A 27103-nucleotide genomic window follows, 5' to 3' on the forward strand; every position below is an offset into this window, starting at 1 on the left:
TTTGCAGTGGTAAGAGCCCCTGATACAGACCTGAAAATAAATAAAAATCTTAATGCAAAATATTGGTTGAAAATTTACTAATAATAAGGATTTTGGTGCATTTGGTTAGTGCTATCAAAATTTTCATCTTTTTTCAAAAGTGTACATTTAAAGCCTGGCATGATTACCTGGCATATGTAATCCTAGCACTTAGGAGGCAGAGGTTGGAGGATTGCTGCAGTTTCAAGGCCAGCCTGGTTTACATAGTAAGTTCCAGGCCAGGTTGAACTTCATAGTAAAACCTTGTCTCAAAACATATACACACAATATTTTTTAAAGCCAGAAACAACAAAACAAAACAAAAACTGTGTAATTGATCTCTCAGTGGTTCAAAGACTAATTTGACTTTTTACACATTACATTCACGTCATGTTTTATACGTGTGTGTGTGTATGTGTGTGTGTGTACACACACGCACACACACATATATAAATGTAGATTTTGAAACTTATGTATATTCAGTATTCTCTTCCAAAAGTTGTTTTGTATTGTCTTTCTGCTTTAGATTTTTCTTCCCTTAGAAGTTACTAGTAAGGCTTTGACATTTGATATAGTTTCGTGTATTTGTTTTGCAGTATTATTTTCCAACCTTTTGATTAATTTTTATTTTTGGTTTTTCGAGGTAAGGATTCTCTCTAGCCCAGGCTGACCTGGAATTCACTATGTAGTCTCAGGGTGGCCTCCAACTCACCATGATCCTCTTACCTCTGCCTCCCGAGTGCTGGGATTAAAAGCATTTACTATAATGCCCAGCTTTTTAAACTTTTTTTGTAAAGAAGATTCATTATAAATTCAGTTAAATTGATAGAATGTGTGTGTGTGTGTGTGTGTGTATGAGAGAGAGAGAGAAGAAAAGGACGTGTATGTGTGCACACTTCTGGCAGCTGTGGTTGTGTGCATGCCATGGCACTGTGTGTGTGTATGTCAGAGGACAACATTGCATGCTGGTCCTTGCCATCCACCTTTTTTTTTTTTTTTTTTTGAGGAAGGGTCTTACTCTGGTCCAGGCTGACTTAGAATTAACTATATAGTTAGTCTCAGGGTGGCCTCGAACTCACAGTGATCCTCCTACCTCTGCTCCCGAGTCCTGGGATTAAAGGCATGTGCCACCACACCCGGCTGCCATCCACCTTCTTTGAAGCAGGGTCTCTTGTTCATAGCTGCATTCATTAAGTTAGCTGACCAGCAAGCTTCTTGGGGTTCTGTCTCTGCCTCTCACCTCATTATAAGAGATTATATATGTTACACACACACAGAGGGAGGGGGAGGAAAGAAGGGAGAGAGAACTGGGAGTATGGATGCTGTTCTACAGTGCCCAGCTTTACATGGGCTTCAGGGATTCATCCTCAGATTCTCACACTTGCATGGCAAGCTCTTTCCCTGTTGTCCACTGAACAACCTCCCCAGCCCTGTATTCTTACCTTTTCAAGTTACTTTTTTAACCTCTTTAAATTAGCATATATTAATTATACATAGTGTTTAGCATTATTATGCTCATTGGCATAATATATATAATGTCTTTGATCATATTCACTTCTCATTTCCTTCTCTTGTTCCCCTCCTAATTCTGCTGATCCTCTTTCTTCCCAACTTTCCCTCTTTGTACTTTCATGTGTGCATGCATATGTGTGTGTGTGTTTTGGTGATTCAGTGGGTTTCACTAAGGGTAAAGGTGTTGTGTGCAGAAGCATGAGCATCTTAGTAGTGGTGACATTACTGAAGAAAATGGAAAATGTGTCTCCCTTCCCCCATCAACCATTAACTGGATATAAATCCCTGTGTGTGGGGGGGGATGGGAGCTCTTGAACTTCTCCCCCTCTGTGATAGGATGTTGATGAGCCCAGTCTTGTGCAGGTCACCATAGCTGCTCTGAGTTCATGAGTGTAGCAGCCATGTCACACCAAGCAGTCAGGGTTTTGCAGCACTCCCCACTTCTGGCTCTTACATTCTTTGTGTTCCTTCTTCCATGCTATCCTCCAAGCTTTGGAGGAAGTGTTACAGATGTCCCATTTATGGCTGAACATCCACCAGCCACTTTTTCTCAGTTCTTTGACCAGTTGTGAGTCTACATTTACTGCTGACCACTGCACAGAGAAGCTTCTCTGACCATAGCTGATAGCAACACTCATCTATAGGCACGATGTGATGTTTCCTAAGGAAATCCAGCTCTGTGCTGTGTCTCTTTAGTATTTATTGAATATATTGTTTGACTAAATAGAATTTCAGCAAAATGATAGTTGCTGCAACTCCTTGTTGCTCTGATTAAATGTCCCAGGGTGCTAGATTTCTAGCATCTTTATTTAAAGAAATATAATTCCTTTGACTTTTGGTGTTAAGTGTACCTGAAAAGATTCATAATTACAGAAGTGAAACATTTTTTTTGGTAATATCTAGATAACAGTTCTATTTCTCTAGTGGCTGAACAAAATGATAGCATAGGATTTTAGGTTTGAATATGTTTTGGTCCTTAAATCTGCAATGTTCTGTGTGTACGAATTAAGGTGTTCTTGATTTCAGGGAATTATCTGTTATCATTTTCATTAGGGATATTATGGGCATAAATAGAAAGGATCTTGAATAATCTGAAGTTATTGAAATATTTTTTGTAGAAAATTACGAAAAACTGTAAATGGTGATGGGAGCCGAGACAATGGAAATAACTCCTTCGATAAAGTAAGGGGAGTGGAAAATCTGGAGTCTGCGCCCAGTATTGGTGGTTTCTGGGGGACTCTCTTTGGCAACAGGTGGGAGTCTTACATTGGAATTTTCTCTTGAGTCTGTGTTCACATTAGGGTTTGCAGGCTGTTTCACATAATTGGGCCATTGGTGCAAGTAGTGAAAGCATGGTATCATTACTCTGTGATTTTTAGGCATTCTAGAAGGATTTACTTACTCAAAATGTTATCTCCACTGTCTATGTTACCTGTAAGTTCACTACTCTACCACTAATTTTTCATTCAGCTTGATTGTAATAGCTTTTTAGACCTCAAGATTACAAAACTGTAAGTATTCCTAAAGGGTAAATGCCTTTTTATTTATTTGCAAGCAGAGAGATACAGATAGAGTGAGTGAGTATGGGTGCACCAGGGCCTCCAACCACTGCAAACAAACTCCAGTCACATGCACCACTCTGTGTATCTGGCTTACTTGGGTACTGGGGAATTAAACCCAGGTTCATTATTAGTCTTTGCAGGCAAGCAAGTGCTTAACCTTTGAGTCATCTCTCCAGCCCAGGTTAAATATATAATGGTTTATCAGCCAACATCTTGAGAGAAAGCAGAGCTTGAAAAAGATTACAAGTAAAGCAAGGGGTTGGAGTGATAGCTTTGCAGTAAAGTACTTGCCTGCAAAGCCAAAGGACCCAGGTTTGATTCCCCAGAACCCATGTAATGTCATATGCACAAGGTGGTGCATGCATCTGGAGTTTGTTTGTAGTAGCTAGAGGCTGTGGTGCACCCATATTCATATTCTCTCTCTCTTTCCTCCCCCGACTTTAAAATAAATAAATAAAAACTTAAAACAGTAAAGCAGTGCTGGAGACATGACTCATCTGTTAAAGGCATGTGCTTGCAAAGCCTGGATTCAATTCTTAATGCCCACATAAAATAGCAGGAGGCCTTGGTTTTCTTGTTCTCTCCCTCTCTCTTGCTGTCTCTCTGCCTCCTTCCCTCTTCTCTTCCCTCCCTCTCTTTGCCTCTCAAATAAACATTTTTTAAAAATACCTTTTATTTATTTATTTGAGCGGGGGGAGGGTAGAGAATGGGCATGCTGGGGCTTCTAGCCACTGCAAGTGAAGTCCAGATGCAGGCACCCTCTTGTGCATCTAGCTTACATGGGTCCTGGAGACTTGAACCGGGATCCTTTGGCTTTGCAGGCAAATGCCTTAACTGCTACACCATCTTTCTAGCCTCCTCAAGTAAATATTTTTAAAAAAGAAAGCATACTTCAGTGAGAGGGCAGGTATCTTCTTAAGGACGGGATGTAGCACTGGAACCTGGTGCTCATGGCCCATAGAATAGATGATAGATCAAAGGTAAAGTTTACCTCATTTGTAACTTTGTAGGTCGTGACAGAACTAGTACTGTATGAGGACCCAAAGACTTTTTTCTTATGCTAAAAATGGTTTAAAATATAGCTGGTGTTTGAAGATGAAGTATATCTCCATATTTCTGTAAATATACGTTTGTTCTATAGGCAGAAGTGCTTGAGTTGTGAGGGATGTTGTGCTGGGCATTGTGTCCTTGTCCTTTGTGCTTTCCTTGTTAGTCAGGACAGGAAGAGTAGCAGCATGAGACAATGACAGCAATGTGAATGTACTCTGAATGGTTGCAAGCTAACATTAGCTTAGCAAGTGGTTCATGGCCACATAGCCTGGTAAATGGAGTACGCATTCCAGGGTAAGGCCATCAGCAGGAGCTGAGCATGAGTGGACTTTGTGAAGGTGGTTGGAAGAAAGGACAAACAGGCCTTCTGGAAGTGGAGGTGTGAGGTGGAGCCGGCGTAGTGTTGCAGAGGAGTGCCGTTGCTTCTTCCCAAAGCTGAGACCTGCCTGCTTTTCCTAATTAACCAACATGAGCAGACTCTTCTCCGGGAGTCTCTAGGAGAGCCCTGGACAATACCATATCTAAACTTATTTCCAGATTACTATATTATACTCCTTAGAGAAAGTGGTTTCACGAAAGATGTCAGTGTTAGAAAAGTAGTAACCTTTTCTTTTTGTTTTAAAAAATAGGGTTAAAAGGGTAACATTAATATCTCACAAAGGGACTGAAACTGACAATGACTCAAGTGGTCTCCGTCCCATCATTAAGAAGAGGCAGTGTCGACCAGAGCTTAGAATGTGTCAAGCAAAGGAGAAAGCGAAGGTTTCCGATGGAGAAAAGTGCCGTAGGGTAAGAGTTAGATGAGTATGAGAGTCTTTTTGCCTTGTGTGAAATTTTCCTATTCTCAGGCTCTACTAGCCACACAAACTAGATTTTTTTTTTTTTTTTTTTTTTTGGCTTTTTGAGGTAGGGTCTCACTCTGGCTCAGCCTGACCTGGAATTCACTGTGTAGTCTCAGGGTGGCCTCGAACTCATGGCAATCCTCCTACCTCTGCCTCCCGAGTGCTGGGATTAAAGGCGTGCGCCACCACGCCCGGCTATCAAACTAGATTTTACTAGGTATGTAAGTTTGTCTTAAACAGTGGCTTTCATTCTTCACATTTCTAGGACTGTAACTTTCTGATTCTGCTGCCTTCATGGAAGGCACATTGAGTGGACAGAGGTATAGTGGGCACTGTGTCATACTCCATAGAGGCAGTGACCCTTAGGAAAGGCTTGGGAGTTACTTTCTAGGTTTAGGAAGAGGTGGTTTATTCTGTCTACAGTTACCCATACCCTTGCTTTGTACTGTTGAGATGTGTTCTTCCTTCTTAGACTGAGGCAGTAAGACTCGTCATTGCAGCCAGGCTTGGGTCTGAGAGCCTCACATATACAAACGCCCTTGTTTACATAGCCCTATGAGCTGGGAGCTTTTCTTCTCTTTACTACCACACGAGGGCACCGAGCCCCACATGGTTTTAGTAAATTGCCAAGAGCTAGTAAGTAGAAGATCTATGATTCAGGCAGGAACTTCCACCCGAGCCTGTGTTTTAACTGCTGCAGAATATGGCCTCATCATTTTGGCCTCATACATTTTTGTTAGTATTGAGATTAAATAATATGCAGAGTTGTTCAGTGTTGGTTTAGTGTCCTTCTATTGCTTGGTGGCTTTTTACAGGAATTTTGCTTTTCCATGTATAACTTCCTGGAGTGTTTGCATTGCCCCCTGTGAGACATTGCTGTTTTCTTTGCAGGAGGCATACAGGCGCATGGGCAATGGGGTTTCAGATGACCTGTCAAGTGAGGAGGATGGAGAAGCACAGACACAGATGATACTGTTGCGCAGGAGTGTGGAAGGGGCCTCGAGTGACAATGGTTGTGAAGTTAAATCTAGAAAATCAATACTTTCAAGGCACCTAAGCTCTCAGGTAATCTTTACTTTAAAAAATATTTTATTTATTTCTTTGCAAGGTGGGAGAGATAGATAGATAGATAGATAGATAGATAGATAGATAGATAGATAGATAGATAGATAGATAGATGATAGATAGAAACAATGGGTGTACCAGAGCCTCTAGCCACTGCAAATGAACTCTAGATGCATGCAGCACTTTATGCATCTGGCTTTATGTGGATACTGGGGAATCGAACTCAGGTCATTAGATTAAGCATTGGAGGCAAGTGCCTTACTTAAACCATCTCTCGAGCCCAATTTTTTACTTCGTGTCTAAAGATACAGGAGTTAATTCCAATATCACTGTGCTTTTCTGTTGTTTGTTGGTTTGATTTTTGGCAGGTAAAGAAAACCACTGCGCGGTGGTATCAAACAGTACGTGATTCAGACAGTCTGGCTGACTCAGAGTTTGAATCAGCAGTCTTCAGCCAGGTAAAGCATCCTTTGCTCAGTGCTCATTGTCGTCTTGAATGTGTAACTGTGTTCATTCCTTTCTTTTTTATTCGCTGCCCTGAAGTCACACTGCTTGCTCACCTTCAAAAATAAGTGAATTCTTTCCCTTTCTCCTTGATCTTAAAAGTACTGTAGCCAGGCATGGTGGTACATGCCTTTAATCCCAGTGAAGGTGAGGTAGGAGGATTGCTAGGAGTTCAAGGCCAGCCTGAGACTGCATAGTGAATTCCAGGTCAGCCTGGGCTAGAGTGAGACTCTACCTTGAAAAACCAGGAAAAAAAACAAAAAGTGAGTACCATAGGGCTGGAGAGACGCCTTAGTGGTTTGGTGCTTGCCTGTGAAGCCTGGGAATCCATGTTCAACTCTCCACATCTTATGTGAGCCAGATGCACAAGGTGATGCAAGCATGCAAGGTTGCACATGTGCACAAGGTGGCACATGTGCCTGGAGTTTGATTATGATGGCTGGAGGCCCTGGCACACTAATTCTTTCAATCTCTTGCACACGCTCTCTCTCGCACTCTTACATAAAAAAGGGAAGTCTGTTGGGCTTGTCTCAAAAAACAAAAAGTACCATAGATAATGCTCAGAAAGAAGGTGCTTCACACCCTAAGTGTGGAAGTCACTTAATATTTACTGTTCACTTGGCTTACGTGACTGTTAGGTTTATCCTAAGTGGTGTTGACAGTGTTCAAGACAGCTTTGGAAGAGGGACCTCTGAGAAATGGGAGCAGTGAATGGTCTGATCATGCAAGTAATGGTCATATTTGGAATATGACCTTCAGAGGTGATCAGAGTAGAAGGTGGTATGGTTTTGTTTTTGTGTTGATTGACAAGACAGTTGGGGTCATGGAAAAAGTGTCATATTTATGTTTAAACTACCAGGAGTTGCACTGTGCTTTTATCTGCCTGGTTATCCTTGAACATGTTGGGGCCTGGGCCTGGATGTAACTGGTCTTTAGTCAAGCTCACCATATTTTGAGGAGAAATTGCATCTCATAAGGCTTGCTAAATCCCTCTGGCAGGTCCTCAGGTTGTGCTTATAGAAATCACCCATTTCTCAGCACATTGGAGCTGAACAATCCCAAGAATTGGCAATAACTTCTTAGAGGGAGTCATTGGAGTATGATATTTGAATAGCAAAGTGTATTCTATTTATTATATGAAGTCTTGTGAATAAACAAATACAAGATGTTGAACCTGTCAAGCTATAGATAATTCATTTTAATTGTGTCTCATATTTTTTTTTTTACCCAGCTTCCACAGTTATAGACATTAAACATGGCAAATCTCCCCCCCCCGCTACACTTTGCCTTTGCAACTCCACTCTCCATCATATTCTCTCCCATCTCAGTCTCTTCTTCTTCTTATTATTTTATTTTTGGTTTTTCAAGGTAGGGTTTCACTGTAGCCTAGGCTAACCTGGAATTCACTATGTAGTCTCAGGGTGGACTTGAACTCATGGAGATCCTCCTATCTCTGCTTCCTGAGTGCTGGGATTAAAGATGTGTACCACCATACCAGACTTCTCTTTATTTATTTATTTATTTTTATTTATTTGACAGAGAAAGAGGGAGAGAAAGAGAGAATGGGTACGCTAGGGCCTCCAGCCACTGCAAATGAACTCCAGGTGTGTGAGCCCCCTTGTGCCTCTGGCTAATATGGGTCCTGGGTAATCGAACCTGGGTCCTTTGGCTTTGCGGGCAAATGCTTTAACCACTAAAGCCATTCCTCCAGCCTCTTTTTCCTTTTTTCTAAATTGACAACTTCTAAACTTAACATATAATAAACTATATTTCCTTCCCCTCCCCCACTTTCCCCTTCACACCTCTGCTGTCCATCATATCCCCTCCCTCTCTCCATTAGTCTCTTTTTAAATTTGATGTCATCATCTTTTTCTCCTATTTGTAGGTATTGCTAGGCACTTCAAGGTCATGGATCTCGAGGTCTGGACAGTTGCATTGTAAGGAGTGGTACCCTTTCTTTGGCTCTTACATTCTTTCTGCCACCTCTTTAGCAATGGACCCTGGCCCTTGGAGGGTGTGATAGAGATGTTTCAGTTCTAGACACTCCTCCATCCCTTCTTCTCAGCACTATGTTGCCTTTTGGGTCATTCCGGTGGTCATCGCAATCTGAAAAGAAAAGCTTCTTCAACCAGAAGTGAGAGTAGCATTAATATATGAATATGAACATTAAGTGTAGTGCTTTTGGGCCAGTTTGGTGAAAATAACATATGCATTTATCCAGAAAAGAACAGACTTTTTACCCCTAAGGCTCATAGGTTTTCAGTACCGGGCATGTATTCCCTCCCATAGAGCGGGCCTCCAGTCCAATTAGAAAGCAGTTGGTTTGTACCAGAGCAGGCATGCCACTATTGCACCCATTTGGTCATTTGGCCTGTCTGGCCAAACTTGAGGTTTCCAGTGTCCACTGTTTTCACTGCTGATAATCTCTGTCTCCCATAGGGCTGCGTGCAGTGCAGCTTTTTCCAGTTTTCAGTTGGCTGGTCTACAGGGAGGAGGTTTTCAGCTCAGTACCAGTTTGATTTCTCAGTGATTTTGCTGCTCCGGCACGTGAAGTCTTCAGTCTTACCATCTGTTTCTTGTGGGAAACCAAGGGCCTTGGCAATAGCCTGTAATGTTTTGGAGGCAACAGAGACCTCCCTGGCCAACAACTCACTGGGAGGTATCCCATCCCTGGCACTGAAAATTTTCTAGTAACAATTTATGGCTCTGGATGTGCCATATTTAAGAAAGTAGATTTTCATATGTCTTATTCAGAATATCTTGAATTTTGATGGACCCTCCCCATGCCACACTACTTTTACTCAGTGTCCTCCCCTGGCTTGGCTTAGCCCATTCCACTTCCTGTAATCTATTCTTCTACTTACATATACACAATACCATCCCCTTAAGTGCTTCCCTCTTCTCCCTTCCTTATAGCCTTTTTCTAGCTTACTGGTCTCTGCTGCAGATTTTTGGTTCCAGCTCACACAAGTCTACACATTGGTAGCCAGGATCCACATATGAGAGAGAACATGCAACATTTGGCTCTCTGGGCCTGGATTACCTCACTTAGTATAATCCTTTCCAGATCCATCCATTTCACTGAAAATTTCACAATTTCATTTTTCTTTACTGCTGAATAGAACAGCATTGTGTAAATATACCATATCTTTATTATCCATTCATCTGTTGAGGGACACCCAGGCTGGTTCCATTTCTTAGCTATTGTGCATCAGTAAACATGGTTGTATAAGTATCTCTAAGGTAGTGAGACGAGACCTTAGGATATATGCCTAGGAGTCCTATAGCTGGATCATATGGTAAATTTATTTTTTGTTTTGTTTTGTTTTGGTTTTTTTTGAGGTAGGGTCTCATTCTAGCCCAGGCTAACCTGGAATTCACTGTGTAGTCTCAGAGTGGCCTTGAATTCATGGTGATTCTCTTACCCCTGCCTCCCCAAGTGCTGGGATTAAAGGCGTGTGCCACCATGCCTGGTGGTAAATCTATTTTTAGCTGTCTCCACACTGATTTCCACAATGGCTGTACCAGACTACATTCCCACCAACAGTGTAGAATGGATCCCTGTTTTCTGTATCCTCACCAAAATTTATCATCATTTGTTTTCTTGATGATAGCCATTCGGACACACAGTCTCTTCCCCAGGCCTCGCTTAGGCCTTTCCCCTTCTTTTATATTTTGATGCCATCATTTTTCCTCCTGTTATACTGGTTTTGTGTAAGTAGTGCCAGGCACTGTGAGGTTATAGATATCCAGGCCATTTTGTGTCTGGAAGAGTGCTTTGTAAAGACTACTACCCTTCATTTGGCTCTTACATTCTTCTTGCCACTTCTTTTGCAATGGATCCTGAGCCTTAGAAGGTGTGATAGAGATATTTGGGTGCTGAACACTCCTCTGTCACTTCTTCTGAGCACTATGGCGCCTTCTGAGTCATCTCAAGGTCACCACCATCTGAAAAGAGAAGCTTCTGTGATCAAAAATGATAGTAGCATTAATACATGGGTATGAACATTAGGAGAAGTGCTCACTGGGCAGTTTGGTGAGCATAGTATATACATTTAGCCAGACACCAGCAGATGTACACTCCCAGGGCTCATAACTTCCCTGCCATAGGTTTTCCATATCAGGCATGTATTCCCTCCTATGGAGTGGGCCTCCAGTCCAATTAAAGAGTGGTTGGTTTCCCCCATAGCATATTTGCTACTATTGCACCCTTTGGCTCATTTGGCCTGCTTGGCTAAATTTAAGGCTTGCAGTGTCCACTGCTGTTTATCTCCACTGGTGGCTTCTCTCTCTCCCGTGGAGCTGCACGCAGTGCAGCTTTTTCTAGATTTCTGTCAGCTGGTTTATACAGAGGAGGTTTTCAGCTCAGCTCTGGCAGGATTTCTCAGTGACCTTGTAGCACAAGTATGCGGAGTCTTCAGCAATATCATAGATTTTTTTTTTCAAAGTAAGCGTTTTTCTGTAGCCCAGACTGACCTAGAATTTACTATACATTCTTAGAGTGGCCTGGAACTCACACAGATCCTCCTACTTCTGCCTCCAGAGCTCTGGGGTTAAAGGTGTGTGCCATCACTCCTGGCTGCTGCTGCTTCTTTTCTTTTCTTTTCTTTTCTTTTCTTTTCTTTTCTTTTCTTTTCTTTTCTTTTCTTTTCTTTTCTTTCTTTTCTTTTTTTCTTTTCTTTTCTTTCTCTCCCCCCCCCCCCCTCTCTCTCTCTCTCTCTTTCTTTCTTTCCTTTTTTTCAAGCAGGTTTCACAGCCCAGGCTGACCTAGAACTTACTCTATATTCCAGGCTTGCTTGGAACTCATGGTGATCCTTCAGCTTCAGTCTAACCAAGTGCTAAGATTAAAGGTGTGAGCCCTCATATCTGTCCATATTGTTCTCAATATATGTATGTTTGCTTTTTGTTTTCCTTTCAAGGGCCGTAGGTCTGGCATGAGTGGTAATGGCCCTCGAAGCCTTAACTTGTCAAGAAGAGACTCGGAAAGTACCCGCCATGACTCAGAGACCGAGGACATGTTATGGGATGATCTGTTGCATGGCCCAGAGTGCCGCTCATCTGTCACCAGTGACAGCGAGGGGGGCCATGTGAATACCCTTCATTCAGGGACCAAACACGACCCCAAAGAAGATGTTTTTCAGCAGGTATGTAAAGGCAATGATCCTAATAGCTAATATTTCTCCCATACTTACCATGTCTCAGGCACTACATTGTGTCATTTAACTTCTCAGTACTCTATAAGGATGCTATTATTATACCCAATTTAGAGATGGGGAACTTGAGTGTAGTTTGTAAGTAAAGATGCTGAGATGAGAACTTGGGCATTCCAAACAACTCCAGACACATGCTTCACTTGTGCATCTAGCTTTATATAGGTACTGGGGGATTAAATCTGGGTTGGCAGTCTTTGTAAGCAAGTGCCATCTCCCCAGCCCCCCCACATTAAATTTTTCTTCATAGTACTTTCCTCATTTTCCTTAGAGTGATCTTTAGTGTTTGTTTTGTAAGAGCAGAGTTGTTTCACTGGCACATATTTTATAGTTTCATAAACATTGCAGTATTGCATATGAGTTAATGAGGAAATAGCATTGCTGCTTGCTTCTCTGATAATGCACAAATCAAGTGATGCTTTTAATTTGAGATTTTAGTTTAGCACCATAAAATTAGAGAGTACTTAGAAGACACCTGAGTCCTCCATTCATTCTATATCTGTAGAAAGTTGTTTATCATCTTCCATGTGCAAAAAATAGTTCCTATTTCTTAGGAAGATTGGGAAATATCTAGTGAATTGATGTAAAGTTCTTGGCGTGAGGCGTGATAAGCATTAGTGAATGGGAAGTGTCAGTGTTGCTGACATCCCCTCAGATGGCCAGTGAGCTTGTGCTGAAGCTCTGGAGCTGAGTGCTTGTGTCTTAAGATAGCTCATGTCTCTACTGGTAGATGGAAAGATTAGGAAGTGGTTCTCATGTCACCCGTTTGAATGGTTCATGCATGATTCCTGTTAGTTCTTTTTTTTTTTAATTTTTATTTATTTATTTATTTGAGAGAGACAGACACACAGAGAGTAAGACAGATAGAGGGAGAGAGAGAGAATGGGCGCGCCAGGGCTTCCAGCCTCTGCAAACGAACTCCAGACACGTGCGCCCCCTTGTGCATCTGGCTAACGTGGGACCTGGGGAACCGAGCCTCAAACCGGGGTCCTTAGGCTTCACAGGCAAGCGCTTAACCGCTAAGCCATCTCTCCAGCCCTAGTTCTTTGTTTTTTTACCTAAGTGTTTTCAAATTGCTTTGCAAATAGTAACAAATGTAGTTTTGTTTTGTTTTGATTGACAAAGCTGTTGAATTTATGGGAAAAGTTTCATATTTATGTTTGTACTGCAGGGAAGCAGTAGATGTTTGTGGTATGTGTGGTGTATGCTTGTGTGTGTGTGAGTGTGTGTGTGTGTGTATGTGTGTGTGTGTGTGTGTGTGTGTGTGTACCACGTGTCTCATGTGTGAGCATATGGAAGCCAAAGGAGAATGTCTGTCTGCTGGCTTTGATAGTTCATTGTGTCTTTCCCTGAAATGAAGTCTCTCTTTTCTTGGAGCTGTCTTTTCATGACACCCAGCAATTCTCTGGTCTCTGTTCTCCACATGCATGTGTGGCCACACCTAGTTGTTTACATAGATGTTGGGTTATCTAATGCAAATGGCCTAAGGCCCTCTCAGGTCCTCATGCTTGTGCCACAAGTGCTCTTAGCTACTGAGCCATCTCCCCAACATTTTTTAAATTACTGAATTTTATTGATTCTAGTGTATGGTGATTTCAATAATACATTTTCTTAAAAAATGGAAAAAGCCCATGTCATTAAATACATATGAAATAAACAACTATTCAGGCTGGGCCTGGTGGCACTGGAGAAACCCCAGCTACTTGGGAGGCTGAGGCAAGAGGCACATAAGTTCAAAGCGTAATGGACTAGAATGAATTCAAGGCCACCTTGAGCAATTTAGTGAGACCCTGCCTCAAATTAAAAAGTACAGCCTGGTGTGGTGGCACGCCTTTAATCCTGGTACTTGGGAGGTAGGAGGATCACTGTGAGTTTGAGGCCACCCTGAGTCTACATAATGAATTCTAGGTCAGCCTGGGCTAGAGTGAGACTCTACCTTGAAAAAACAAAATAAGTAAATAAAAAGTTCAAAGAGGGCTGTGGATATATAGCTCAGTTGGTACAACACTTGCTTAGCATAGGTTCAATCCCTAGTTATCTCCCCCCAAAAAGCCAACCTAGAAACGAAACAACACACTTTTTATCATTATTTGTGCCACCTTTTCTAATTTTGCTGTCAGAGACCTTTTTGGGGGAGGTGGGGCAAAGGACCTCACTCTAGCCTAGGCTGACCTGAACTCCCACTGTAGCCCAGGCTGTCCTCAAACTCATTGTGACCCTCCTGAGTGCTGGTATTAAAGACATGTACCACCGTGCCTGGCAGAGTTTGAAGCTAGCATTCTCACACCTAGCCTATCACTCATCTGAATTATGTGTTCTAGTTGTGCACACCATCATGATGATCGGGGCTTGCACAGTAGGATGTGGTTAAGACACAGCTGAAATAATTGAGTAATGTAAACACGGGTTAGAACATTTCCCAGTCTCCAGCTCCCAGCTTGTTTCTCTTCTTGGACTCATTCTTGACTCTACTGCATCTCCCTGGGTGTCTGAGTATCTTCAACTTTCCTCTCTGCTTGGCGTGAGCTCCATTATCTCTCACCTCTGTCATGTGGATCACCACAGCTGTTTCTCTATGCTGTCCCCTCCTTGCGTTTTCCTCACTACAGCTAGAGAGATACTTCCAGAATTAAGACCCAACCATGCCACTCTCCTTTTCTTCCTTTGGGTTTTTTGCATCCATTCTTTTTTCTTTTTGTTGCACTATAGCTTTTTCTCTGGTGATTCCTTTTCTGCTCCACACCTGTATGGTGGAACTCCGTGGACCTCCTGTTGTATATCTGCACCCAGGTCTTAGGAGTGGCGCTTTGCCTGTAGTTTCTTTCACTGGGAAGAAGCTTTCCTCTGAGACCCATTCTTTGGCTTTACTTCTTTTTATTTTCCAGGCAGGTCTTAGTGGGAGTGCTGGGCTTCCTTCTGGAATCTTTTCCTGCAGATTCTTTCCTTCCTGAGCTGTCCAGTCACTGTCTCCTTCAAGATGCTGTAGGCTATTGTGCAGAAAGCCTGGCTGTCCTTTTGCCTTGTTGTTCAGGCTGGCTGCCATTTGCTATGTAGTCCAGAATAACCTTAAACTTACTACCCTTCTGTCTGTCTCAGCCTCCTAAATATTACGTTTTTTTTGTTTGTTTGTTTGTTTGTTTTTTTTAGTTTTTTGAGGCAGGGTCTCACTCTAGCTCAGGCTGACCTGGAAGGGTGACTTCCAAATCCAACTCAATGACAATCGTCCTACCTCTGCCTCCCGAGTGCTGGGATTAAAGGTATATGCCACCATGCCCAGCCCAAGTATTGGTTTTTAATTTCACAGCAGAATCAGGCTCAGCTCTGGAGAGGAGCATGTTGGAAATAACAGACCCTGGCAGAGGAGGGGGCTGTTTTCATTGTGATGCTCTCTTGAATGTGACCCGTCTATGCTTTGTTGAGCCCTTGTTAGGCCAGAAAGGGCTACTCTTCCATTCTCATTGTGTTCTCTAGGGCTGCTTGGCATCTTTCCCACCTTACTTGCTGCTATTCCCAATGTAGTCTTGTCATCTAAAGATATTTACTTCCTTGTCTCATGTGAATACACCAAGCTTCTCACATCCATACAGAGAGAGAAGCGAGCTGGATCCTACCTCTCCTCACTGGAGGAAGCACTTAGCTTCGTAAACAAAAAGGGACCAGGAGTCAGCATCAAAGAGCGGTTCTGGGAGTGATGAACTTTGTGCGAGAGAGAATGGACTGATGAGCCTGAGCACAGGGTGCTGTAGTCTAGAGACTTCACAGAGGGAAAGAAAAGGTATTGCAGGAAAGGACTGTACAGAAACAGTTGTAAATTTTTCTTCCCAGAACCATTTATTCTGGCTTCAAAACTCGAGTCCTGCATCTGAGCGAGTTAGCGCAATAATCTGGGAAGGAAACGAATGCAAGAAGATGGACATGTCTGTGCTGGAAATCAGTGGTGTCATCATGAGCAGGGTAAGGTTGTGTCTGGTGCAGTTTTGAAAAATGTACCTGTAGATCAGGGCTATTTGTAAGAAGCTACTTGATGTTGAAAGCAATGAAACTTTTTTTGTTTTGTTTTGTTTTGTTTTTTGAAGTAGGTCTCACTCTAGCCCAGGCTGATGTGGAATTCACTATGTAGTCTTTGGGTGGCCTCAAATTCACAGCAATACTCCTACCTCGGCCTCCCAAATGCTGGGATTAAAGGCTAAACCACCATACCTGGCGGAGCTTGGTTTTTGCAGTACATGTAGTTTGCAGTTTTTACTCAGAATCTTTACTTGGTTATATATAGCCTGTTAGCACCATGAGGCATTTAGATTTGTTCTTCAGACATTCCTAGCATGTAGTAAGTCATGAATTTCTCCACCTTCCCCTCCTGTTGCTGAGATTGAGACTGGGGCTGTCATGTGTGAGCTAGAAGGCCAGCTAGCCCATGTCCCTGCGTTAGTGATGCATCTGAAGTTGTGTTCTGCGTTGTAGATAGTACCTGATAACTACTTGTGTGTGACTCACTCTCTCTGCACTTATAATGGAAATCTTAAATCCATTCCCAGGTTAATGCATATCAGCAAGGAGTAGGTTACCAGATGCTGGGAAATGTCGTCACCATTGGATTAGCATTTTTTCCTTTTTTATACCGACTTTTCCGTGAGAAGAGCTTTGACCAACTAAAGTCCATTTCAGCAGAAGAGATCTTAACTCTCTTTTGTGGGGCACCACCTGTTACACCTATTATTATTTTGTCTATAATTAATTTTTTTGAAAGATTATGTCTTACTTGGATGTTTTTTTTTATGATGTGTGTGGCAGAAAGAACATATAAACAGGTCAGTGGACAATAAATAAAATTTCTTCCTTATGTTCTTATATATGATATTCCATTGAGTTGTTTTTGTTCTCTTAAATGTGCTTGTGCATTTAATGTTTGTGTTGTTGACTATTTGCACATTACATGTTATAATTGAGGTTTTGCTGAGCCTTGTGTATAGAAATAAATAGCTCTGCTCACTGGCTGCTTCGCACTGGCACTGTTTATCCATAATTTATGTGGTCGCAAAGTGATGATGTTTTTGAAAAACTAAATATATACCTTAGGAATATTTTTGATTGTTATTTGAGAACATACCCAGAGACACATATGTATATTTTACTTTGTCATTTTTTTAACCTCCCCTAGAGATTTTTATTTGCAAAACTCTTCAGCCATATTACTTCTGCCAGGAAAGCTAGGAAATATGAAATACCTCATTTCAGACTTAAAAAAGTGGAGAACATTAAGATATGGCTATCACTGCGCTCCTATCTAAAGGTGGGTTTTTAAAAAAAATATTTTATTTTTATTTATTTATTTGAAACAGAAAAGGCAGAGAAAGAGAGAGAATGAATATGAATGGGTGTGCCAAAGCCTCTGTCCTTTCCATACTCCAGATGCGTGTGCTTCCTGGGCATCTGGTTTACATGGGACCTGGGGATTCTAACTTGGGTCCTTAGGCTTCACAGGCAGACGCCTTAACCACTAAGCCATCTCTCCAGCCCTTCTTTTTTCTTTTCTTTTTTCTTTTGTTAACACTAGAATTAAGACTGTGCAGAAAACATCCTGGTGACATTGCTGGCAGCAGTTACTCAGTAGAGCTCAGTGCAGTGCAGTTCTGGCTGTAGGACAGATTATTCAGTGTCTGACAGACTTGCTGCATACTAAGTTAGACATGATCTTTCTGAAAAGCTAATTAGGGTAAATCAAGGCAGAAGGAGGACAAGGAAGAATTAAATTTCCAAGGACTGTGATAAATTAAATATTATATATTTTTCTAACTTTGGGAAATATCCTAGCTGAAACTATATATTAATGAATTAGTCACACTTTTTAAAAATTTTTTTGGTTTATTTTTATTTATTTATTTGAAAGTGACAGAGAGAGAAAGAGGCAGATAGAGAGAGAATGGGCACGCCAGGGCTTCCAGCCACTGCAAACGAACTCCAGACGCATGCGCCCCCTTGTGCATCTGGCTAATGTGGGTGTTGGGGAATTGAGCCTCGAACCGGGGTCCTTAGGTGTCACAGGCAAGCACTTAACCGCTAAGCCATCTCTCCAGCCCAGTAACACTTTCTTTTTTGTTTCTTTGTTTCGAGTTAGGTTCTCATTCTAGCCCAAGCTGACCTAGAATTCATTATGTAGTCTCAGGGTAGCCTTGAACTCACATTGTCTTCCTCCTTTGGCCTCCTGAGTGCTGGGATTAAATAAAGGTGCATGCCACCACGCCCAGCTCAGTCACTCTCTTGATTTGGGAAAACATGAATTTCAGTGCATCAAGTTGATGATACCTGAAATGTTAATATCCTAAGCCAGAACATTCTTGCAAACTATGTAGTAAAATTCAAAGTGTGAATGGTGTGTGAGGGTTGTGGCCCTCTGGCAGTAAGCTGAAACCCTGACATTTGTGCTCACTTTCCAGAGGCGGGGGCCACAGCGCTCCGTGGATGTAGTTGTGTCTTCGGTCTTCTTATTGACGCTGTCCATTGCTTTCATTTGCTGTGCTCAGGTAAATGTTCATATCGGCTTCAGTGAAACTTACAACTTCTATTCTATGGCTCACATTCTGTTTGACACAGGGTGGGCTTAAACATATGTATTTTTAAATACATGTACTTTCTTTTGATTTTTAATACTTAGTAACTTCTTTAGACATTTTGAAATGAATACAGGTAATTTGGAGGTTTTTCATGACTCTTAAAATAATTCTAGTTTGGGCTGGAGAGATGGTTTAGCGGTTAAGTGCTTGTCTGGGAAGCCTAAGGACCCCAGTTCAAGGCTCCATTCCCCAGGACCCACGTTAGCCAGATGCACAAGGGGGCGCACGCAATTGGAGTTCATTTGCTGTGGCTGGAAGCCCTGGCTTGCTCATTCTTTCTCTCTCTTTCTCTTTCTGCCTGTTTGTTGCTCTCAAATAAATAAATAAAAAATAATAATTCTAGTTCAATTTTACTTGGCAATTTATTTGAGAGAGAGAGAAAGAGGCAGAGAAATAGAGAGAGAGAATGATACTGGGCACGCCAGGGCCTTCAGCCCCTGTAAATGAACTCCAGACGCATGTACCACCTTGTGCATGTGGCTTATGTGGGTCCTGGGTAATCAAACCTGAGTCCTTTGGCTTCGCAGGCAAATGCCTTAACCACTAAGCCATATCTCTAGCCCTTACCTGACAATTTTTGACAGTAAAACTATCATACCCTGATAGCTGCATGTAGTGATTGTCTAACTTTTATCATTCTTTCTACATTTATTTGTTCTCACTTTAAGAGTGAACTTTCTCATTCATTTATTGTTTATTTTTATTATACTGTGGGATAATGAGTTCATTTTTAAAAGTATTTTTTATTTATTTATTTGAGAGAGAGTCAGGCAGAGATAGAAAGAAGAGAGAGAGAAAGAGAGAGAGAGAATGGATACACCAGAATCTCCAGCCACTGTAAATGAACTCCAGACACATGCACCACCTGTCCATCTGGCTTAAGTGGTCCTGGGAATCTAACCAAGGTCCTTTGGCTTTGCAGGCAAACACCTTAACTGCTAAGCCATCTGTCCAGCCCAATGAGTTCATTTTTAAAAATAGTTATTTATTTGAGAGAGTGTAAGAGAAAAAGGCAAGTTGGGGCAGGGGGGCGAGAGATTGTGTATGCACCAGGGCCTCAATCCACTGCAAACAAACTCCAGATGCATGTGCCACCTTGTGCATCTGGCTTTACATGGGTACTGGGGAATAAAACTCAGGTCCTTAGGCTTTTCAGGCAAGATCATTAACCACTGAGCAATCTCTCTAGCCCTCATTCATTTACTTTTATCTAGTAAGTTATAATCTACCATTCAAATCTTGGCAGTGGCGACTATCCTGAAGGCCCTTGTGGTTCCTCTGACAAGTCCTCCCATCTTAAGTATGTTCACTCTTCCTGCAGATGAAGAATTATAGGCTTCCCTTGGATTCTCCCATTGTGCAGTGGACAGAGAGTATACTCAGTTTCAGACCTTGGAAATGAGTAGATAGTTGTGTTATTGTCCAGCATATATGGTTCGGCCTTGTTAAGTCTTCATCAGTGCCTTGGGGATTTGTGTTCTGTCATTGTGAGCAATATCCTATGTATGTTGGTTTAACCAGGCTTATTAGTTGCATTGCTTAAGCCATAGTACTCAGTTTTGGTCTGTTTTTTGCTGTAGTTAGAGGTTTATGCTTAAATCTGATATGTTTGAGACAGATCTCACTCTGTAGTCCAGGCCAGTGATCCTCAGCCAAGTCTGGTGGCAGTTGTCTGTAAACCAGCACCTGGGAGGCGGAGGCAGGAGGATCAGAAATTCATGATCATCTTTTTTTCTTAAACTTTTTTATTGACAAATTCGGTAATTACAGACCATAAACCATGTCAATTCCCTCTTCTCCCCCACCTTCCCTTTCATAACTCTACCCTCCATCATATTCCCTTCTCTTCTTTTTATTTATTTACTTTTTATGGGAATACCAAGACCTTTAGCCACTGCAAACAAACTCCAGACACATGTGACCCTTGTACATTTGGCTTACATGGGTCCTGGGGAATTGTACCTGTGTCCTTTGGCTTCACAGGCAAACACCTTAGCCACTAAGCCATCTCTCCAGCCCTTTTTTTTGAGGCAGGGTCTTACTCTAGCCTAGGCTGACCTGGAATTGCCTGGAATTCTCTGAGAAGTCTCAGGGTGGCTTTGAACTCATGGTGATCCTCCTGCGTCTGCCTCCCGAGTGCTGGGATTAAAGGTGTGCACCACCATGCCTGAATTCCCTCCCCTTCTTAATTAGTCTCTCTTTTCTTTTGATGTCATCAGCTTTTCCTTTTTTTTTTTTTTTTTTGTTTTTTTGAGGTAGGGTCTCATTCTAGTCCAGGCTGACCTGGAATTAACTCTGTCATCTCAGAGTGGCCTTGAACTCATGGCAATCCTCCTACCTCTGCCTCCCGAGTGCTGGGATTAAAGGCGTGCGCTACCGTGCCCGGCTAACTTTTCCTTTTATTATGAGGGTCTTGTGTAGGTAGTACTAGGCATCACAAGGTCATGGATATCAAGGCCAATTTGTGTCTGAAAGATTGCATTGTAAACAATCCTACCCTTCCTTTGGCTCTTACTTTCTTTCTGTCACCTCTTCTGAAATGGACCCTGAGTCTTGGAAGGTGTTATAGAGATGTCTCAGTGCTGAACACTCCTCTGCCACTTCTTCTCAGCCCTATGGTACCTTTTGAGCCATCCCAGAGGTCACTGTCATTAGAAAAGAGAAGCTTTTCTAACCAAAAGTGAGAGTAGCATTAATAGGTAGGTATGAATGTTAAGTGCTTACAGAGCAGTTTGGTGAGCATAATATATGCATTTAGCCAGGCACTTGCAGACATTACACTCCTAAGGCTCATCATCTTCCCCACCATAAGCTTTTGACTAGGTTTTTAGTACCAGGCTTGTATTCCTTCCTGTGGAGTGGGCCTCTAGTCCAATTAGAGTGGTGGATTTCCCCCATAACAGACATGCCACTGTTGTGGGTCATTTGGCTTGGCTGTCTAAACTTAAGGCTTTCAGTGTCCACTGTTGTTTATTACCACTGATGACTTCTCTCTCCCATAGGGCTGCATGCAGCATAGCTTTTTCCACCTTTCTGTCAGCTGGTCCACAGGGAGGAGGTTTTCAGCTCATCTCCAGCTTGATTTCTTAGTGATCTTGTAGCACAAGGATGTGGAGTCTTGAGCAATAGGGTCTTATCAAGGTCATCTTTGGATACATAGTGAGATCAAGGCCAGCCTAAGTTACCTGAGACCCTGTCTCAAACAAAACAAAAATGAGTGTTCAGTCATCAGTCTTCTGAGTGGTCAGGTGACATCAGGTGTGATGTCTGGCTGGCTGCTCGTGTATCTCAAGGCTTGTAACACTGGGTATATCCAAAGTTAGAATTGTTGTCCACCTTTCCACCACATTGACTTTTAGTCCTTATGGAATTGCTTTTTTTTCTGAATGCAAGATCCAATTCTGAATCAATTATACATTACAGTTAGTTGTCATGTGGTTTTTTTTTTTTTTAAATCAAGAAAAGAGGCTACTGTGTGTGTGTGTGTTTGTGTGTGTGTGTGTTTTAATCTTATGTCTCTCTTTCTAGCCAGGTATGGTGGCACATGCCTTTTATCCCAGCACTTGGGAGTTGGAGGTAGCAGAATCAGGAGTTCAAGGTTGTACTTAGTCACATAGCCTAGGTTGCATGAAGCCCAGTCACAACAAAGAAACAAAAAGATCTTTTGTTCCAATACTCTGGTTGTGTCTCTTACATCAGAATGTGCTATCTTGGTTGCTTGTTTCTTACTCCAACCTTACAGTCTTAATCTTTTAGAGTACCTGGCCTTTCAGTTAAACATAATTACTGTAGCTGCAAATACAAGTTTGGCTCGCTTGTTTTGTTTTTCTCTATTATCTTGTTGCCTTTCTAATAATGAGATATCCCTTAATATTCCATGTAATTTCACTAGCTTGTACATTCTCTTACTATAGTTTGAATGATAAGATTATCTTAGTTATATCTAATAAGATGATTGGCTTAGTGTAGTCTAATGGGATAATTAATTTACAGCTTCCATGATAATGCTGGGAACTTAGAACACTCTGCCTCATTTATTCATTTATCTTTTGTGTTATTTCCCATTACTTAAATTTCATATATATTTAAGATCCAAAGTGATTATTATTGTTCTGCATAGTCAATTTTCCACTTACATATTTACCCACACATTTATTGCTTTTCGTTGTTCCCTGAATATTTGTGCTTCTTGGAATTTCTTTTCCTCCAACTTGAGTAATTTGGCATTTATTTTAGAGTCAGTCTGCTAGTGATAAGTTCTTTCAGTTATTTCTTACTGAAAAACTTTGATCACTTTTATTTTTGAAGGATATTGTTTATTGTGAGTAGAATTCTAGGTTGCCAGTTAATTTCTTTCAGTTCTTTTAGTATTCATTTGATCCCCATATATTTTTTTTTCTTTAGAAGTCAGTTGTTAGTCTTATTTCTAGTTATATTTTTCTCTGTTTAAGAGTCTATGGTTTTGCTGGGTGTGGTGGCATATACATTTAATCCCAACACTCAGGAGGCAGAGGTAGGAGCATTACTGTGAGTTTGAGGCCAGTCTGAGACTACAGAGTGAATTCCAGATCAGCCTGGATTAGAGTGAGATCCTACCTCCAAAAAAAAAAAAAATCTGTTTTGCCAGGTGTGATGGCATATGCCCTTAGGCCCAGGACTTGGGAGGCCGAGGTAGGAGGATCACTGTTTGAAGCCAGCCTGAGACTACATCGAAAGTTCCAGGTCAGCCCAGACTAGAGTGAGACTGTACCTCAAAATAAAAGGAGGTCTAGAGAGATGGTTCAGTGGTTAAGGTACTTGCCTGCAAAGCCTAAGAATCAGGTTTGATTCTCTAGTACTGAGGGTAAAGCCAGATGCACAAAGTGGTACATATATCTGGAGTTTTGTTTGCTCTGCTCTTTCTGCTAGCAAATAAACAAATAAAAATATTTTTAAAAAACCAAAAAAAAATCTGTGTTTAGTAGATTGATAAATCTATAAGATGATCAGAAACATGAGTCTTTTAAAGCAATGGAGTTGGTCAAGAGGACCAGAGGTTGGAGCCTAACCAGCCCCTAAGGGAGGAGGAAGTAAAAAGGTTGTTGCTTGGTGAATTATTGTTTGTTAAAAGATCTATTGTTTGGTTTCTGTGAGAGTTCTTTGTATATTTTTCAACAAATTAACTTTCTTGGGCTTTCTTGAGTAAACTACTGTGAAGTCAACAAGTCTTACAAGCAGCAAATCTTTTATTAGAAAAGTTGACACATTAAAGACACTCAATAAATGGTAGCTGTGGCTGCTGTTATTATTTGGATCTTCAAACAACCAAGAACTGAACCTTAGGATGTTCTAGTTATACCAGTTGAGTGAACAATGCTATTTTAGAGAGCTCATTAGACATGTCACTCACACTTTTAACACTTTGATCTGAGGGGTCACTGGTGACTGAAGGAGCTGTGAATGCATCTTTTATCTTACTGTGTTATGTTTTCTCCATCCTTGTTATTTATAGACCTTTCCTATCTTTCATGCAGAGGAAAAATATTTAGGGAAAGTAGAGAAATAAATCCTGGCTAATTATTGATTATTCAAATCTTTTGCATTATTAAAATTTTGGGCTATTGATGGTGTTTTAAAACTAATAAAGAATAGTGGTGCACGCCTTTAATCCAAGCATTCGGGAAGCAGAGGTAGGATCACTGTGAGTTCAAGGCCACCCTGAGACTCCATAGTGCATTCTAAGTCAGCCTTGGCTAGAGTGAGACTCTACCTCAAAAAAAAAAAAAATTAAAATAAAATAAAAGCCTAATAAAGAATAATGACATGATTTTTAAGATAAATTGAAAATACTTTTCTTGGGTCTTTTAATATAGGTGCTCCAAGGCCACAAGACTTTCCTGAATGATGCTTACAACTGGGAGTTTTTGATCTGGGAAACAGCTTTATTACTTTTCTTGCTACGGCTGGCCTCACTGGGGTCTGAAACCAATAAGAAATACAGCAATGTTTCTATATTACTTACTGAACAGGTATTTTTTGGCCCTGTCAGCTTTGCTCAGTGGTTAGGATGACATTATGTATTGTCACGGCTATGTTGAAGACTTGGGACTAAATCACTGTCTAGTTACCATTCTTTGCTTTTTGTTAATAACTGTGTATATGTGGTTGGGGGTGGGGGGACGGGAGTGCCAGGGTCTCTTGTTGCCAACATGAGACACTTGTACCATTTTTTTTTGCATATGGCTTATGTGGGGTGGCCTTGCAGTTGAACTGGGCTGACAGCTTTGGAGGAACAGCCTTTAACCTCAAGTGATGACTTTCTAGGAATCATGTTACTTTTCTGCTATGTAACTTTCAACTCCATATAAAATGGACATATCATCTTCCCTACTTGTTCCCAGGACTGTGAGAACTAAGATCTAATGGACTAAAGATACTTTCTTTAATATAATGGTATTTTGGTAGCATTAGTTCATACTTTTAATCCCATTTTTGTCAGTTAATAACTTATCAGCTTTTTGAATTTCTTTTCTGTTCATATTTAGAAAATACTCTTTTCATGTGTACACATACTCAGACGGAGAAGTGCTTCCTGTAAACAGGGAGAAGTATAATGTAACTTTTTAAAATTTTGATTTTTTAAATTCAAGTTTTTCTGGAAACTTTTGTTTGCCTTAGAGTCTAGTAGTGGAATCTTTCCTTCTTAGAGGAAAAATAAGGAATTAATAAGCTAAAAGCAGCTATCAGCCCTCTTTTCATAAATGTTTAGTGAAGACATTAGATAGCTTGGGAAACACTGAGATAAATAAGATATAGTTTTGAATTAAAGAGTTTGCTTGCTGATCATGTTATATTACAATTAGTTTTTTCATTGCTTTGATACTTGAATCATAATTTATCTTCACTAAGTAGCTTTTCTTTGCCAAAGGGATATTGATGAGGGATGAAATAAATAGAGCTAGAGCATGACATGTGCTCTTCAGCTACTGGAAGTTTGAAATTCATTTTTTTTAAAAATTATTTTTACTTATTTGAGAGAGAGAAAGAGGCAGAGAGAGGGAGAGGGAGCGAGCAAATGAGTGCTCCAGGGCATCCAGCCATTGCAAACGAACTCCAGACACCACCTTGTGCATCTGGCTTATGTGGGTCCTAGGAAATCAAACCAGGGTCCTTTGGCTTTGCAGGCAAGCACCTTAACCACAAAGCCATCTCTTTAGCCCCTCAAAATTCATTTTTTTTGAAAAATGATTCTTGTAACCTGGCAGACTATATGCAGTGTATATATACTTTTTCTATGAAATTTACCTTAATCTATTTCTTCCCTTAGATTAATTTATATCTTAAGATGGAAAAAAAGCCAAATAAGAAAGAACAGCTCACTTTAGTAAACAATGTATTAAAGCTGTCCACCAAGCTGTTAAAAGTAAGTAATATCTTCTGCTTACTACAGTATGAGTTAGGTTAGCTTCTTCTTGGAAGAAAACAAAAAGTGGATGTCCCCTACCCCCACCCTTACCCCAGGGCAGGAGCCCTGGGAGCCCAGGCTAGAACCAAGAATGTAGAGCTCTTGGAGGCAAGGCTGGGGGCAGAGTAGCTCCCATCACCCAGTCAGAAAACAAATCATGCAATGCCAGTGCCTCTGGGAGCAGAGCTGAGGGTGCTGACACATTGTGCAGCAGCCAGTTGTCTGGTAAAGGTGGTGTGAGGCTTGCCATCTTGTAGCTCTTACAGTCTCTGGAGCATTGTTAAGGAAAGAAGCATCCTCACCCAAGACCTGGAACCTAGTGTGAAATCCTTACAGCTCTTGGAAAGCCATGGGTCTCATTTCAGTTCTTCCATGTTTTGTAGGAGCTGGACACACCTTTTAGACTATATGGACTGACGATGAACCCCTTAATCTACAATATCACGAGAGTAGTCATCCTTTCTGCTGTCTCAGGAGTCATCAGTGATCTTCTAGGGTTTAACATAAGAGTGAGTGTGATTGCTACGGTAGCATCTTGTGTGTCATAACTCATGTGTGCGCACTGTATATGTCACAGGAGTTACACGGAAGAACTATAAGGCAAAGACGATATTGCTAGGTGGTTCCCAGGCTTCTTAGCTGAGCTTACTCATCTTACTCATGTACAATACACTGAGCTTCTCAAGCTAAAAATAGGCTCTGAATTTCATGTCAGTTTAACAGCATGTTCAGGGTAGAGGTGTTACTGTGCCCTTGGGAAAATACAGAGGAAGAATGAAGGAAATCCAACAATAAATACATAAACTGTGGGGTACCGTTCTTGATCATGGAAAAAAGTTTAAAATATTTTGTTTTTATTTATTTATTTGAGAGAGACAGGGAAAAGCAAATAAATAGAGATGGAGGGAGGGATGGAGGGAGGGAGGAGAGAGGGGGGAAGAGAAAGGGGGGGGGAGAGAGAGAGAGGTGGGGGGGGAGAGAATGGTCACACCAGGGCCTCCAGCCACTGCAAATAAGACTACAGATGCATGGGCCACTTTGTGTATCTGGCTTCAGCCCCTAATCATGGGAATTTTTGTTTGTTTGACTATGTAGGTGAAACACTATACAGGGTAGCCTCAAACTGACAGTGGTCCTCCTGCCCCTGTCTCCCAAGTGCTAGGATTAAAGGCATGCACCACCATGCCTGGCTTTGATCATGGAAAATTTTAATGTTTTTTTTTTTTCCATGACATACACGGCTGCAGAGTTGGTGTCATTTTCTTTCTTTTTTTAATATTTTATT

General features: G+C 41.3%; 1 protein-coding gene across 10 annotated transcripts in view; it reads left to right on the forward strand.

Annotated features, from left to right (window-relative positions):
* Phtf1 (putative homeodomain transcription factor 1) overlaps positions 1-27103 on the forward strand; it is a 59614-nt gene that overhangs the window by 31707 nt on the left and 804 nt on the right. For 5 of the 10 annotated variants that reach the window (XM_045138609.1, XM_004667553.3, XM_045138606.1 and 2 more), the window contains 12 exons: positions 2649-2783; positions 4772-4931; positions 5876-6049; positions 6418-6507; positions 11473-11697; positions 15589-15717; positions 16299-16571; positions 16922-17053; positions 18198-18284; positions 24227-24382; positions 25681-25776; positions 26202-26327. In XM_045138609.1, the coding sequence (XP_044994544.1) occupies positions 2649-2783; positions 4772-4931; positions 5876-6049; positions 6418-6507; positions 11473-11697; positions 15589-15717; positions 16299-16571; positions 16922-17053; positions 18198-18284; positions 24227-24382; positions 25681-25776; positions 26202-26327 (1783 nt within the window). Of the gene's footprint in view, positions 1-2648; positions 2784-4771; positions 4932-5875; positions 6050-6417; positions 6508-11472; positions 11698-15588; positions 15718-16298; positions 16572-16921; positions 17054-18197; positions 18285-24226; positions 24383-25680; positions 25777-26201; positions 26328-27103 lie in introns of those variants that run through there. The other 5 variants (XM_045138611.1, XM_004667554.3, XM_045138607.1 and 2 more) reach the window with 4 other exon arrangements.

Source organism: Jaculus jaculus, chromosome 19 (assembly GCF_020740685.1).
Source record: "Jaculus jaculus isolate mJacJac1 chromosome 19, mJacJac1.mat.Y.cur, whole genome shotgun sequence".
Taxonomy (NCBI): domain Eukaryota; kingdom Metazoa; phylum Chordata; class Mammalia; order Rodentia; family Dipodidae; genus Jaculus; species Jaculus jaculus.